We start from the raw sequence: 14,215 nt of genomic DNA on the forward strand, positions 1-14,215 counted from the left end.
AGGCACCTGGTTGACTCAGATAGTTGGGCATCTGCCTTTAGCTCAGGTCATGATCTCCAGGTCCTGGAATCGAGTCCCATGTTTGGCTCCAGGCTCAGTGGGGAGTCTGCTTCTCCTCCCTCTTCATCTCCTCTTGCTCATACTTTCTCTCTCTCTATCTCTCTGTCTCAAATGAATAATGAATAAATAATTTTTTAAAAAGAAGATACATAGATATATACATACCTACATACATAGATAGACACATGCACACATGCACACATGCAGCCAGGCTGTGATGGGCCTCAGCTCCCCCTCCAAGTTTCCAGGCACCTCCACACCTGCAGCAGGAAGCTTCCAGCCTGCCCCACCCCTGCCCTGGCCCTGTCACAGCCTTACAGAGCTGTGGAGGCAGGGAAGCAGGGGAGAAGGGGCCCCTTCCCTCAGGAAGAAGGCATTGGGAGCCGCTCCAGGCACCCCCGCCCCCCAGCCCTTCGCACTGCTGTGCCAGAAGCTATCAGAGGTCAGGAAACCAGGAGTTTGTTCTGATGCTCACCTCTGCTTTGTCCTCCGACAGGTGCTGGCATCGACGGGGTGGAAGAGATCAAGCGGCATCCTTTCTTTGTGACCATAGACTGGAATGTGAGTTGCACAGTGCCCATTGCCCTGCATGATGGGAGGTGAGGTGGAGGGTGCACCAGCTTGGTACAGACCAGAGGTGACTGCAGCCCTGTCACCTGGAGCGGGGGCCTGCCTCAGGAGCCCTCTGAACAGGCTGGCATTTTATAGCCACAGACCAGGGACCCCCCTTCCTGCAGTGCCAGGCCGAAAATCCCTTTAGCACTTAGCCCTTTGGAGGCAGGTTGAGATGACCCTGCCGCTACTCCCAGCTGCTGAGAACAAAGCAGAGATCACCTTCCACCCAGCAACAGGCTGCAGGAGCCCCTCAGGGCACTGGGTCACTGGGCTGCCGGTTCTCTGGGTCTCTGGGCCCCTGGGCCCCTGGGCCCCTGTGTCTACAGGTTGCTGGGTCTCTGGGCTCTTGGGCCCCTGTGAGTCTCCAGGCTGCTGAGCTGCTGGGTCTCTGGGCCCTTGGGCCCCTGTGGGTCTCCAGACTGCAGAGCTGCTGGGTCTTGGGGTCTCTGGGTTCCTGGGCCCTATGAGTCTCCAGGCTGCTGGGCTGCTGGGTCTCTGGGTCTCTGAGTCCCTGTGGGTCTCCAGGTTGCCAGGCTGCTGGGTTTCTGGGTCTTAAAGTCCCTGTGGGTCTCCAGGCTGCTGAGTCTCTGGATCTCTGGGTCCGTGGGCCCCTGTGGGTGTCCAGGCTGCTGGGCTGCTGGGTTTCTGGGTCTCTGGGCCCCTGCGGGTCTCCAGGTTGCTGGGTCTCTGGGTCTCTGGGTCTCTGAGTCCCTGTGGCTCCCAGGCTGCTGAGCTGCTGGGTCTCTGGGTCTCTGAGTCCCTGTGGCTCCCAGGCTGCTGAGCTGCTGGGTCTCTGGGTCTCTGAGTCCCTGTGGCTCCCAGGCTGCTGAGCTGCTGGGTCTCTGGGTCTCTGAGTCCCTGTGGCTCTCCAGGCTGCTGGGTCTCTGGATCTCTGGGTCCCTGGGCCCCTGCGGGTCTCCAGGTTGCTGGGTCTCTGGGTCTCTGGGCTTCTGGGCCCCTGTGAGTCTCCAGGCTGCTGAGCTGCTGGGTCTCTGGGTCTTTGGGTCTCTGAGTCCCTGTGGGTCTCCAAGCTGCTGGGTCTCTGGGTCTCTGGGCCCCTGTGGATCACCAGGCTGCTGGGTCACTGGATCTCCAGGCCACCGGGCCCCACTGCACAGTGTTCTTTAGTGCTGAACCGCTGGCATCTCGAATTCTGTACTGCTTTCCCAGTCTCTCTTTTGGGGCTCAGGCCCACACAGCTACCCCTTCTTGCAGAGTCATTAAAGAAAAAAAAATCCAACTGTTAAAGACAAAGTTATTGGTGACACTTGTTAGTGACATAAGGAAGACTTATGTCAGGATGAGTTCAGGGACCATGGGGACAGGGTCTGCAGTGGGAGAGAGATGGGGCTCAACTCTGGCTAGCTGGGGCGGTGGGATTTATAGCCAGGGGGCAGATGGGGGGCCATGGATGGAAGGCCACTGGGAGGAAACACAGTGGGGAGGGGCTCTGGCTGAACCGACCCCCCGGGACTTCTGCTGTACACAGGCCTGATGCCCAGATGCCACCTGGAGGGAGGGGCCCATCAGACGTAGGCCTCTGGCTCCAGTTCTCCAAGTGGTTGCCATGATGCCTCTTGGAGGTGGATGCTGGCAAAGGAGTTCCGGACCCTCGCCCCAACCAGCCTCTCGGAGCCACCTCCTAACCCGTCGGCTTGGGGACGGTGCCTCTGAGCGGCCGCGGCTGTGCTTTGTGTGTAACGAAGGCGTCCCCCGTGGATGCCAGTGTCTTCTGGTCCTTTCCTTCGGTTCACACAGCAGGCACATTCCGAGGTTTCTTTTCTGGAGCTCACAGATTAACCTCGGGGGATCTTAACAGAATGTGAAATACATATATTTATATATGAATGTCCCCTGCAGAACAGAGGCCGTCGGCTTCTGTTATTTTCTGTCACCTGAGCGAGTTCCAGCAGCAGGTGGCTCCGTGGCCAACCGCCCCCGGCCCCCGCGGTTGTTACCTCTGAGAAGGTGCTGACATCAGTGCCGTAGGGGACCAGCTGTTCCCGGACCTTCTGACCTTTCCCGACCTCCCTTCTCCTCCTGTGAAAGTGGACCAGCAGGGAGAGCATGAGCTTCCTTAAAACCCCCTTCTGCCGTTCCGATTATGGAGCTTTTACGAGGTTTGGTTTCTTTTCAACGGCGAGACGAGAGAAGCCCTCGAGATGCTGGCACACCTGTGACCTCCCCGCCAGGTACACAGGCCTGGTTAAAGGGCCCAGTCGACATCAGCTTGCATTTATGCATTTAGAAAAGTGGAAACAAAGACATCAAAGCCACGACCTGCCTGTGAAATCTCTTCTCCCTTCGCTTACTGAGATGTGAGCTTATAAGGAGCCCGGTCGCCCTCAACTCACACACAGGCCCCTAAAGATCTTTGTCGGTGGGTCATTCACGAGTCCCACCCAGCACAGAAGCTCTGCTGTTCGTGTGTGGTGATGAGGCCTCGGGCTGTGTGCTAGCCCCAGAGGCCAGTGCCACACCAAGGGCAGGAGCCCCACAAACTGGGGCACAGTCCCCTCTGCCAGATGTTGTCCCTTCCGGGTACAGGCACCAGAGCAGAGCTGCATACCCCCTTCTCTTATTATGCACTGTTGCACAGACTTGGCCACGCTGTTGACCACGTTTCAGGCACCTCCAGGAGGTGGGGACAGAGCTGGCCGTGACACCCCTGGCTTTGCCCCGGGTCCAGAGAGAGAGGCAGGAAGGGGAGGACATGCACTGAGTCATGGAGAGGAGGCTGCGTTGTGAAGAGCAACCGCGGAGGGAGGACGCAGGGAACCGGAGCTGTGCCCTCCATGCCAGCCTCTCAGGCCCCTTCTGCGGAGCACATCGGCCCACATGTCCCTAAGCGATCCTGAGGTCTTCTCTGAAAAGCCTGTCCCACCCGAGCCACCCTTCTAATACCGCCACTCCTCACCCAGTGCCCTGGCCCCCTGACCTTCCTCCATCCCCAGCTCCTCATCACCTTCCAGTGCATCATGTCCCTGCTTCATGGTGTTCTCAGTCCCCATCCCCTGCCCCCGGGATGGAAGCCCCAAGAGCTCAGGAGTCACTGCCAGTGTTGCCTCTGAGACAGGCTGAGGCAGAGGAGGCACTCGATGAATAGTGGGTGAGCGAGGGAGCAGGGGAGAAGGTGGGAGAGGCTCTCGGGGCAGGAACACCACAGCCCCTGCCTACACCGACCAGAAAACAGGAGAACTGGATCCCTGGGGCAGAGTAGGGGAGCTGGCCACGTGGTGTGGGAGATCTGAGGGCTGCAGCTGAGAGGGAAGGAGGCCCAGTCACACGGCTCTGGGGACCTCTCGACACAGCCACCTGGAGCAAGAGGAGCTACTGGCAAGTGCTGCAGACAGATGCTTCTCTCAGCCAAGACAGGGCGCCCCTGAAGGAGTGGCTGTGCACAGGGGAGCCAAGACAACTTTATGAAATGCCTCGAACTTTCATAGCACAATGATGACCTTGAGTGTGCTATGCAGGTTGAGCTCATGTGCATCCCAGAAAGCCCAGGTCCACGTGAGCTCTGAGCAGAGGCCGGCTTCTTTCTGCAGCGTTAGGAGCCGCGCCCGGTGAGAGTCCAGCCACAATACCGGCCCTGGTGAGCATGGCTCATCTTGTCTCCACACATGGGGCCAGGTCCCTGCAGGGCAAACGTGGTCGTGGGATTTCTGCACCAAGAACGTGGCGTTCTGCTTTATTTCAAAGTGATTGGGACTAAAACGGAGGATGGGAAGTTTCTCTTGTTGATTTTAGCATTTTGTTTCATTTTGCTTCTGAGAGAGGCCCTTCGGATTCATGGGGACCAAGCATATGTGCTGTCACTTCCGTATTTGCCCGAGGCTGATGAGGGAGGGACAGAGGGATGGAAGGATCGCACTCCATCCCAGGCCCTGAATGAAAGCAGCCAGTCAGTGGTTAAGGGAGAGGAGCTCTGAGTCACCACTTTTGTGCAAATTCATGTATTTCATAAATGATACTTGGCGCTTGGCCGTGTCCAGGTGAGCGAGCAGGGTGTCCGCACTATAGCAATGGAAAGACACAGCTGTCCCCAAGCTGCTCATCATCCGACGGCTGCACGGTTGTGTCCCGTCCAGCCACAGAAGAGGTGTACTGTGGAGGCGTCCCGTCGGAGAGAGGACCGCCGCAGAGAACGCGGGCAGGCCCTGACATCTGGGGGGAGATGCAACTAGCCAAGCCCTCCTGGGGACCACAGCCTTCTCGCAGCTGCCAGGGGCCTCCCGGGGAGCAAGATGAGTGGCCCCCATCGCCACCCTCCCTCCCCACCCCCGAGCCGTGAGTCTTGGTGTCCAGTGTGGCTCCCAGTCGCCCACCTGGCAAGTGGCAGTCTGAGAAAGCAGACACGAACATGCGAGGCATCTGGGGAGTAATGTTACTAAGTCTGTGTCCAGACGTGCCCATTCTGTTTCGGCAGCTTAGATAAGCAAACCACAGCAGAGCAGCGTTTGCAAAAACTCTGACTACCAGGAGGCATTCCCTCTGCCCGGCAGAGGCTCGTGAGGACGACCCGGAGCCACTTCCCTGACCCGCCTGAACCCAGGATCTGCCCTGGAAAGTGCAAGGGTATTTATTCCACTTTCTGCTTCTCTCTGTGACCTGAAACCGCCAGCAGCAATTTTCAGGTGACCTGCTGGAGCGGAAGAAGTCCACCCATGGTGCAGGTGGGGCCACTGCCCCAGACCGTCCTGCTTTACTGTTCACCTGTCTGCAAAGCCGAACAGGTGAACGTCTGCTGCGGAGCGGACTTCATGAAAGCTGCTCTGTCTCACGAGACAAATGAAACATGACAGCCCCCAAGTCCTGCACCTACACCACTCAAACTGCCCCATTGCTGCATGGAAGTTCCACACCGCAGGCCCCGAGGAAGACACGCAGCATGGCCTGGCACCCCACTGCCCTCCGACACCTGCTGACCAGCCTCCGGTTTCCTGGCCGAGCCTGGGGCCCTCACCGTACCTGTTCAGAACCCGATATCGCGACTACTTTTATGAATACTGGCAGCTTGTGCTGGTGTCGCTCTGTTTGCATTTGTGACCCTTCCAAGGGTACCAGCAGTGGTCACTCTGCGGTGGGAGGGTCTCCCGTGAGAAACCGAGGCACGGAGCAGGAAGAAGAGAGCCCAGGGCCCGTGGGCTAACTGGCAGCGTGACCCAAAGTCCCCACCTTGCCGGACATGTGACCAGAAGTTGCAGACGGAAGTCTTCTCGCCCACAAGACTGTGCAGAGGGGAGTTTAGGGGTTCAGTTCCCAGGAGCGGTTGGCTACTGGCCAGCATCTCGGGGCCTGTGTCAGAGGGTGAGGGGGCTCCTCCCACTGCCTGCTAGAAAGATTTCTATCAGTTTATTCCCACGTTAAATACACCAGCAGAGCTTCTCCTTTCAAGGAGCCCGACAGGACTCTTTGTTCAATGAATAACCGCCTCTCAGTTCAGCAGTTTTATAAATACAGATACTTTGGCTGGAACTGCTTTCAGCGAGGGGTAAGCTGTGTAGACACAGTCCTGCTTCATGGACCACGAACCCATCAGATCCCCCAGGGGCGGGGTGGGGGAACCTGGAGCCATTTGATTTCTCCCTGTTACCCTGCCAGGCTGGCATCAATTCCACATTATTTCTGTGTTGCTATTTCAGGAATAATCTATAGCTCGCTGTGTGCCCTTTCCTAATTGGAGAATGTTAATTTTGAGATGCCTGGAGCCAGAGCTGCCTGCAGAAAGCAGATGTTAGGTCTGTGACCCCAGGCTAGAAGCAGCTTCCTATCACATTACCCTGTCACCACTCTCACTGTGCCCCCCGGTTCTCCCCTTCGTCACCGGAAGGTCGTTTAGGTATAAATAGCCCTGGTGCACCTGCCCAGAGCCTCCCGGCATGACGTGCGAATCCATTCCCATGTGGCTGCGACTTGTTGTGTCATCCTAAGATCCCGGGACGGCTGAGGTGATTTAAAGCGATGCCCGGTGAATTTGATCATGAGACCCCCATTCCCTTTCTGTCAGTGTGGGATGGACTGTTCCAGAGGCTCAGAGAGGGGAATCTAGGTCAGAATTATAATGCATCTCGTCAAGCTCAAGACCTACACAGAACGTGGCTGCCAATCGCTCTCGATTTAACCCTGTGTACTGCCACTTACATTCCAAAATGAGAAGCACGAGTATCTTTGCCCTGAAACCCCAAACCCACTCCTAGATTTGAACACAGGGAAAGAAAAGCATGTGTAATAGTAACACATATTAGCACACATTAGCCCAAAGTTTACCCAGTTATAGGAAGAAACTGACTGACCTTTAAGACTGCATCAGGAACCATCCAGAGCACAGAGGGCACCTGGGTACCCTACGCAGCCCTTTGCTACCTGCTCGGAACCAGGATGAAACCACAGCCTCCTCGGGGACCGGGAGGAACGGTGGTGTTCTGGGGCTGCCCTTGCACAGGCTATGCTCACAGGTGGACCGAGAACAGGGATGAGTGTTCCGGGGGCTGAGGGGCCCTCGAGGGAGCCCGCCCACCAGCGAGCCCTCGGTGGGCTCTCTCTCCCACGCTCTCCCTTCTGGTCAGTTAGGATTTCCTTAATGAAGCACAGGCTTACAGAGGAGGTTTGAAGGCCTAAGGAAAACTAGACATACATGCTATAATTGTGCTGCTGAGCGATGGCTGGGTTCTGTGACCAGTTTGTGGGGCACACACTGGGCTGGGTGTGCATTAGGAGGGAGGAATTGGGAATCTGAACCAGGCAGGCCAGCCTGGGGGTCCTGGGGTGGGGGAAGCCAGGAGGTACCACATCCTCTGCTCCCTGAGTTATTGCTAAATACTGGAGCTAAAGGGAGGCAGTCCTCTCCACCCAAACGATGTGCACAGCAGCACCATTGCTAGGTGACAGATGCCATTCTGATGAATTCCTTTCCCTTACATATAAAGACTTGGAAAATGGGAGCCTTGTCTCCCCACAAGGTCAGCCTTCGGGCCTGGGCCGCTGTGTGGCTATTGGGGGTGAGGCAGGCGAAAGACTAGGTTAAAGCACGTGGTCCTGAGAGTCAGTGTGGTCCGAGGAGGCGCCTGTGCTTTCTTGGTCCACTTGGATTCTCAAAGCCTTGGTATCCTCCCCCCATGGCGGGGGCGGGGGGGAGGGATGGCAGGACGAGCTGCAGAGCTGTGCATGTTTCTGCAGGGAGGGGAAGGGGGTTTGAAAAAGTGCCAGTGGCCTTGACGACGCAGCCCTGCTTCTCATTGGAGCTGGTGTGGTTACACTGTTGGTGGTCGGACAGAAGTGAGCCTGCAGGGGTCCCCAGCAGCCTGGAATCTACCCCCTGGGGGCCCGCACATGCACAGGGTCCTGACCGCAGACGCCTCCAGGTGCTGCTTGGTGTTCCATCGTAGAGCAAAACCGCTTCTGTTGAAAAGCCCTGGGTTCTGGGGATGTTTTATCTGCAGGTTTGAGGCTGGGAGCAGGTCTCGCCTCTTGCTTCCAGGGGTCCCTGTGTCAGTGGAGCTGCAGGGAGAAGAGCAGCTGAAATGTATGACCTCCAGCCCCACATGCAAACAGCTCGCCTCTCACTGCTCATTTGGGTTAAGTGACAGCCAGTTCTGTGTGCCTGTAAATAAACCCCCCTGTTCCTAAAGCAGGAGCCTGGCTTAGTTGGGATTCCCCTTCTCCTCTCCCTCTGGCTCCCTCCCCTCCCCACTAGCTTCCTCCCTAACCTGTCGCCCACCTGCAAGAGAACACATGCCTGACCAGGGAGAGGATGTGAGTTTTCCTTGAGCAGGACAGGTATTGATTTAATAACCCAGCTCAAATACCGCTGGAGAATCCCTGTTGCGAACAGAAAGGGTCTGAGCCCCGCAGGGCTGCGCCTCAGCCATCGGTCTCAGTAACCGCTAACATTTTAATAAGGAAGCACACTTTGCTTGGCCTTATTAGATTTCCTCTGACAAGTGCACACATCATGGAAGTTTATTCCCACCCCAGAGTGCGTCACCGCGGAAAGTAGCATCTTTCTATTTCTGGAAAGAGCTTACGAAGTAAATCAATTCCTAATGAAATCTATTCACCCAGGGCAGGAAATGACCAGATAATCCAGGGCGGAGTCAACGCGTTCGTTTTCCTCCGGGGGCTCCCAGGTGCACATCCCGAGCTCTGCTCTGCCCTGTGCTGGCCCAGCTCCTGCCTCTCGCAAACCGGGGGTGCCTGGTGGTCACCAGCCATGCCGGCCTCTGCCCCCCGGCCCCGCCTCCCCGATCCCAGACACAGTGGTTGTTCTATCAGCCGCGCCTGGCAGTTTCTGTGGCTGCCGTGGCTTCTGGAAGGGTGTGCTCTGGGCAGGGATGGGGCACCGCGCCCTCCCGCCCCGTGAGTGCTGCTGTAAGGGGAAAAGCAGGTCCTCTTCCTGCTGACCCTCACTCGCTCCTGACCTTGCACCACTCACCTAACCTGCCTTTGCCTGGGTTCCCTCATCTGTAAAGTCAAGGTGATAAAATCTGCTTTTCTGTGTCATGGAGAGATTTAGAGCAGATCCGGACGGAGGTCGCTGCGTTTGTTCTCTGAGCCACGAGGGTCCCTACAGACATAGAAGAGTCAAGAAAGGGCCTGGGCATAACTGGGAAAACTCGTGCTACATGGTTGCAGCCAGACTCCCCTCCTGGTGTCCAGGCCCTGGGTGTGCCGACCTACCAGGTTCTCAGCACGGCGGCCAGTGCCGTGACTCCGCTCCCAGGGCACGCCGACTGACAAGGACTGGGATGTTCTGAAGTCTACCCCGCAGATGCCCCCTCAACCTCAGCCAGGAGCAGCTGCCTTGAGGCCCCCCAATGCCTCTCCATCCCAGGGCTCACCTCCCAGGCTGGCCCCACTTTCCCCTCCTCCCCCCGCTTGCTTCTTCCCCATCGGCAGCTTTACCCAGGCCTGATTCCAAACTGCATCGTTCCCATAGTTGAATCTCCCCAAAAGAACAAATTGTTGATTTGCCTGAGAGCACTGAAGACAATGCGATCAGGTTTAGACCACATTTTCAAGGAAGCCAGTGTCAGAGTGAAGCAGTGAGGGGCGTGGATTTTCTGGCTCCGTGACTCAGGGTCAGGGCCAGATGTGGCCATTCTAGAGAAGGGCTGATCCTCCTCGGGATTCAGGCATTCTCAGCAGCCCATCAAGGCACACAAATGCATGTAAAGGAACGCAAAAGCCCAACTCTGCCCACTTGAGCAGAGGGGTCTGGACCCCCAAATCTGGGGATACCAAATCTGGGGTGCCCGAGGAAAGTACTGTGATCCCCAGTCACAGGCTCTGGGATGCGTGTGCACAGGAGGGACCTGGTTCGATTCTAGCGGGGGGCTTTCCCAGCGTGCCCCACGTGCTGGCCTCGTAGTGGCCAGGGCAGGGGAGGGTGCCAAGCAGCAGGGGCCCGTCCCTGCTGTTACCTGGAGTGGGCTAAGACATTACTGCCCAGCCAGATTGGACTTGAAGAGAAAATTTCAAAAAGAAAAATTGTGCCCCCCCAAAAAGGCTTAAAACCTCACGTTGCCCTAAATGGAGATTACTTAGCATGTGTCCAGACCCTCATACCTTCAATTGCGGCCCTTATAGGATGTAATTATATCATATATTGTACATAATATCAACACGTGACTTACTGGATTCCACACGTATTCACGTATACGTCAGAATGTGCACAGGGGCTGGCAGCCGGTGAAAACCGGGGCGGAGTATTCGAAGCATGTCTTCCCCTCCCCAACATCAGGGTCTGCTGCTCTATGGCATGTTTCGAGGTGTCTATAGCTCCTCACTGTCCCGTCCTGCTTTCCCTGCAGAAGCTGTACAGGAAGGAGATCAAGCCGCCGTTCAAGCCAGCAGTGGGCAGGCCCGAGGACACCTTCCACTTTGACCCCGAGTTCACAGCACGGACACCCACAGGTGTGTGCCCGCGTGAGTGCATGCAGACCCGGGGTGCTGGCCAATTGTGGGTCCTCCTCCTGGGTCAGTTAGGGAGAGTGACTTAGGAGCCAGCAGATCTCAGGTTCAGGAAAGCTTCCTTGGAGAAAACTGGTTGGTTCTGTTTGACTTTCTTGTTTTCTGGTCCACCATGGAGGTTTAAGTGATAGAACCAGTTCTCGGTCATCCCTCCGCCCTTGCTGCCACCCCAGCAGCATCTGGTTTGGAAATTATCTAGGAGTTCCATAGAGTCCCCCTCGCCGGCTGCCTCTCATTCTGAGCTGCCAATCCAGGGACCGCTTCTTTCAGGCAGGCACAGAAGAGAACCTCAAGACAATGAAAATCTCTCATGTATCTAGAGGGTTCTGTGGGAGGAGGAAGGCAAAGCCCATAGCTGTGTGAACCATAGATCTTATTCATGCAAACCCCACACACCTGTCAGAAAAGCTGTGTCAGCTACTGGACGTCCCCACAGCACACGACACGTACACAAAGCTTTCATGAAGATCAACAGTCACTCTTGACTTGAAGAGTCGGAGCTCGTCAGTCCCTCTAGAAGTTCTCATTTTGTGACATTAATGAGTTAATATTAGTTTTTTGGGGGTATGGGGATTGTCTTGGTCTGCCCAGGCTGCCCTGATGGGCACCTCGATCAATAGACATTTATTTTGATTCCTGGTGAGAGCTTTCTTCGTGGCTTGCAGACGGCCACCTGCTGTGTGTCCTCACCCGGCCTCATTCTGCCCACGAGGAGGAAAAGAGAGATCCTTGCTCGCTCTCTCTTCCTATAAGGACACCAGTGCTCTTGGAGCAGATCTCATGACCTCATTTCACCTTAATTACTTCCCGAAAGACCCCATCTCCAAAGACAGTCACATGGAAGGTTAGGGCTTCAAACTATGAATTTTGGGGGAACATGGTCCAGTCCACACAGTGGTGTATCTGTTACATAATGGTGTAATGTGGAAAAGAAAAAAAAAAGGAAGAAATCCCTTGTCTATGGGGATTCTTCTTAACTTTTGAATGTGAAACTTTCTATGACTTTTATGGATGATCGTGAAACAGAGATGGTCAAATACAATATACTACGTGGAGAAACTTGGAACAGAGAATCCACTTTATTCCCTTTAAGTTAGGCGGTTGGCGCTGGGAAATAAATTCCCACCATGCTAGACTGGAGAAGCTTCATTAAAACCCAGAAGGCTGAAGCACAGAGTAGTTTTTAGAATCTGAAAACCATGTGCCTCCAGACAGCAGAGACGGAAGCACGGCGGGCGCCAAGCTGCTCCAGACCCGGGGCTCCGGCTCCCCGGCTTGCTTCCCACTCTCTGCCTTTCTCCTGCACAGAATTGCAGCTTTGAGGTCTTTCTGCTCCTGAAAAGCCCCCATGCTACCACCTGCTGCCCTGGAGGTCTCTACAGAGCACAACGGATACATCCACGTTGAATGATCTTCAACCCCCAGGGCGCTTTGGCGTCCTCCTTAGGGCTTTAGATTTAAGACTTTGAGCTCATCCCAGAGAATTAGCCAGAGCCCTGCAAATGGTAAAGGCAGAGCATATAGCTCAAGAGGCTCATTTACAGCCGCTGAAGAGTGTGTGTGCTTTGGGGGAAGAACAGCTCGTTTACCTTGCACTGATGCACTTTTGTTAGTAAGTGGAGAATTTGCAGATCAAACAAGCTTTGTCTCTGAACTGGCGGTGGGGCACGAAGTACACAGACGTACCTTCTATCACCTTCTATCGCCAAGGCTGCCTCTCCCTGCAGGGACCCACAGAGCTGGCGGGCAGGCTCAGGGCAATCAGCTCAAGTTCAGATGAGTCCTTGTGGAAGTCATCACCCCTAACATTTGGTTGGTGTGGCTGGCGTCCCTGAAACATAGGCGGCATAAGTAGAACTTAGCGTGCTTTAGAATCATCCAGGGGATGCTGGTTTTGGGTACAGTATTTGAAATGCAAAAATAAATAAATAGATAAATGAATAAATAAATAAATAAATAAATAAATAAATAAATAAATAAATAAATAAAATGTAGGCACATGAGCTGGATAAAAGAAAATTTAAAACTTTGATGATCTCATGACTAGTATGTTTGAGGGGTTTTTACATCTTGGTCTGGCATCTCTCACCAATCCATGCAATCCAGTAGGCAGCTGGTTTGTGCGTGACCAAACTAGCTTTCCTGTTGGCTTAAGTTTAAAAAAAAAAGAGAGACCATAAGCCTACCACAAGATGTTCCTACTCCGCATCCAGAAATCTAACCTACAGGATGTGGATTAGCCACTCTTTCAGAATCACCTTGCTATAGCTACCCTTTAACACGACCATGCGCTGAGCTCATGTGCTTAGAAAATTCTACCTCTTATTAATGCATAAATGCAGAGAGAATGATTTCTCTGTGTCCTTAGCACTTCAGTTACTCCCTAGCACAACCCAAGCTGTATGGTGTCATAAATTAAGCAAAAGAGATTGGAGAATGCAAAATAGTAAGCCCCTCCTGGAATGTTGAATGCTCTCGTTGTTACCTGCAGACTCACCCGGCGTCCCCCCCAGCGCCAACGCACATCATCTGTTTAGAGGATTCAGTTTTGTCGCCTCTAGTCTGGTCCAGGAGCCCTCGCAACAAGATCTGCACAAAGCCACGGTCCATCCCATCGTGCAGGTAACCCCGTCCTGCACGACTGCCCCTGCCTCCAGCAGGTGTGGGTGGGGAGATGCCTGCACCCCTGTCGCACGTGGACTGAGAGCCAGCCTGGGTGCCAGGGTGCTGGTGCCACGTGTACTTTCTGCCACCAACTCTTCCCAGCCTCCTGGGTGTTACCGAGTCCCAAGGTGATCTGAGCTGTGGCTCTCAGCCCTGCGCCACAGTCATCCTAACAAAGGGAGAAGAGTTCTGATGAGAATGCCCCCGGGGTCGGCCTGTGGCTGGAGCCCTGCAGGGGTCACGGTATGGATAGGACTGGCACCCTAGGAGAGTGGTTCGGTTTGCAGGTGCCACTTCCCTGTTGTGAAATGTGCTATTTGGGGGATCAATTCGGAGGATATTTTTTTAGAAGGAGTTTTCCACATTTTAAGTAACCAGATACAGAGAATTCTAAAAAGGAATTGTGATTACGTTTTATTTAAGGACAATGTCAGGGAAAATTAGAGAGCGTTAGATTTCACTATTTCTCTCTCCAGGGCCCTCTGGGAACTGACGATTTCCAATGGGGACACTTGCTGTGATGGTGTATACTGATATTAGTGGCTTTTTGTCTGTGCTCAGTACAGAGGGGGGAGGCTTGTGCATATGGGCAGACGTGGGCTGTGACTGCGACACCCCGGGGTGTGAGTTCCCATTAGATGTTGACACCCAGACACCACTACACACCACTCTGGCCTCGAGTGTCAGAACCACACACCCATTATCCACAGGGGCTTCTGTGCTCCTGGCTCTGGATTCACATACTCTTGGATCCTTGGGGGGAAATGTGGCCGGTCAGCTGACACTGAGTATTGTGGTCTAAAAAGTTAAGCTCATACTGGAGAGATGAGGGCAGTGGGGGTTTAGATCTGGAATCATTGCTGACCAGCAGCATGACCTTCATGATTCCATTAACCCCTGGCCT

At 54.7% G+C, this 14,215-nt stretch overlaps 1 protein-coding gene across 6 annotated transcripts in view; it reads left to right on the plus strand.

Annotated features, from left to right (window-relative positions):
- RPS6KA2 (ribosomal protein S6 kinase A2) overlaps positions 1–14,215 on the plus strand; it is a 347,615-nt gene that overhangs the window by 304,691 nt on the left and 28,709 nt on the right. For all 6 annotated transcript variants that reach the window (XM_072766322.1, XM_072766327.1, XM_072766333.1 and 3 more), the window contains 3 exons: positions 557–621; positions 10,488–10,590; positions 13,139–13,269. In XM_072766322.1, coding sequence (XP_072622423.1) covers positions 557–621; positions 10,488–10,590; positions 13,139–13,269 — 299 coding nt within the window. The remainder of the gene's footprint in view (positions 1–556; positions 622–10,487; positions 10,591–13,138; positions 13,270–14,215) is intronic.

The sequence above is a fragment of the Vulpes vulpes genome, chromosome 1 (genome assembly GCF_048418805.1).
Source record: "Vulpes vulpes isolate BD-2025 chromosome 1, VulVul3, whole genome shotgun sequence".
NCBI lineage: Eukaryota > Metazoa > Chordata > Mammalia > Carnivora > Canidae > Vulpes > Vulpes vulpes.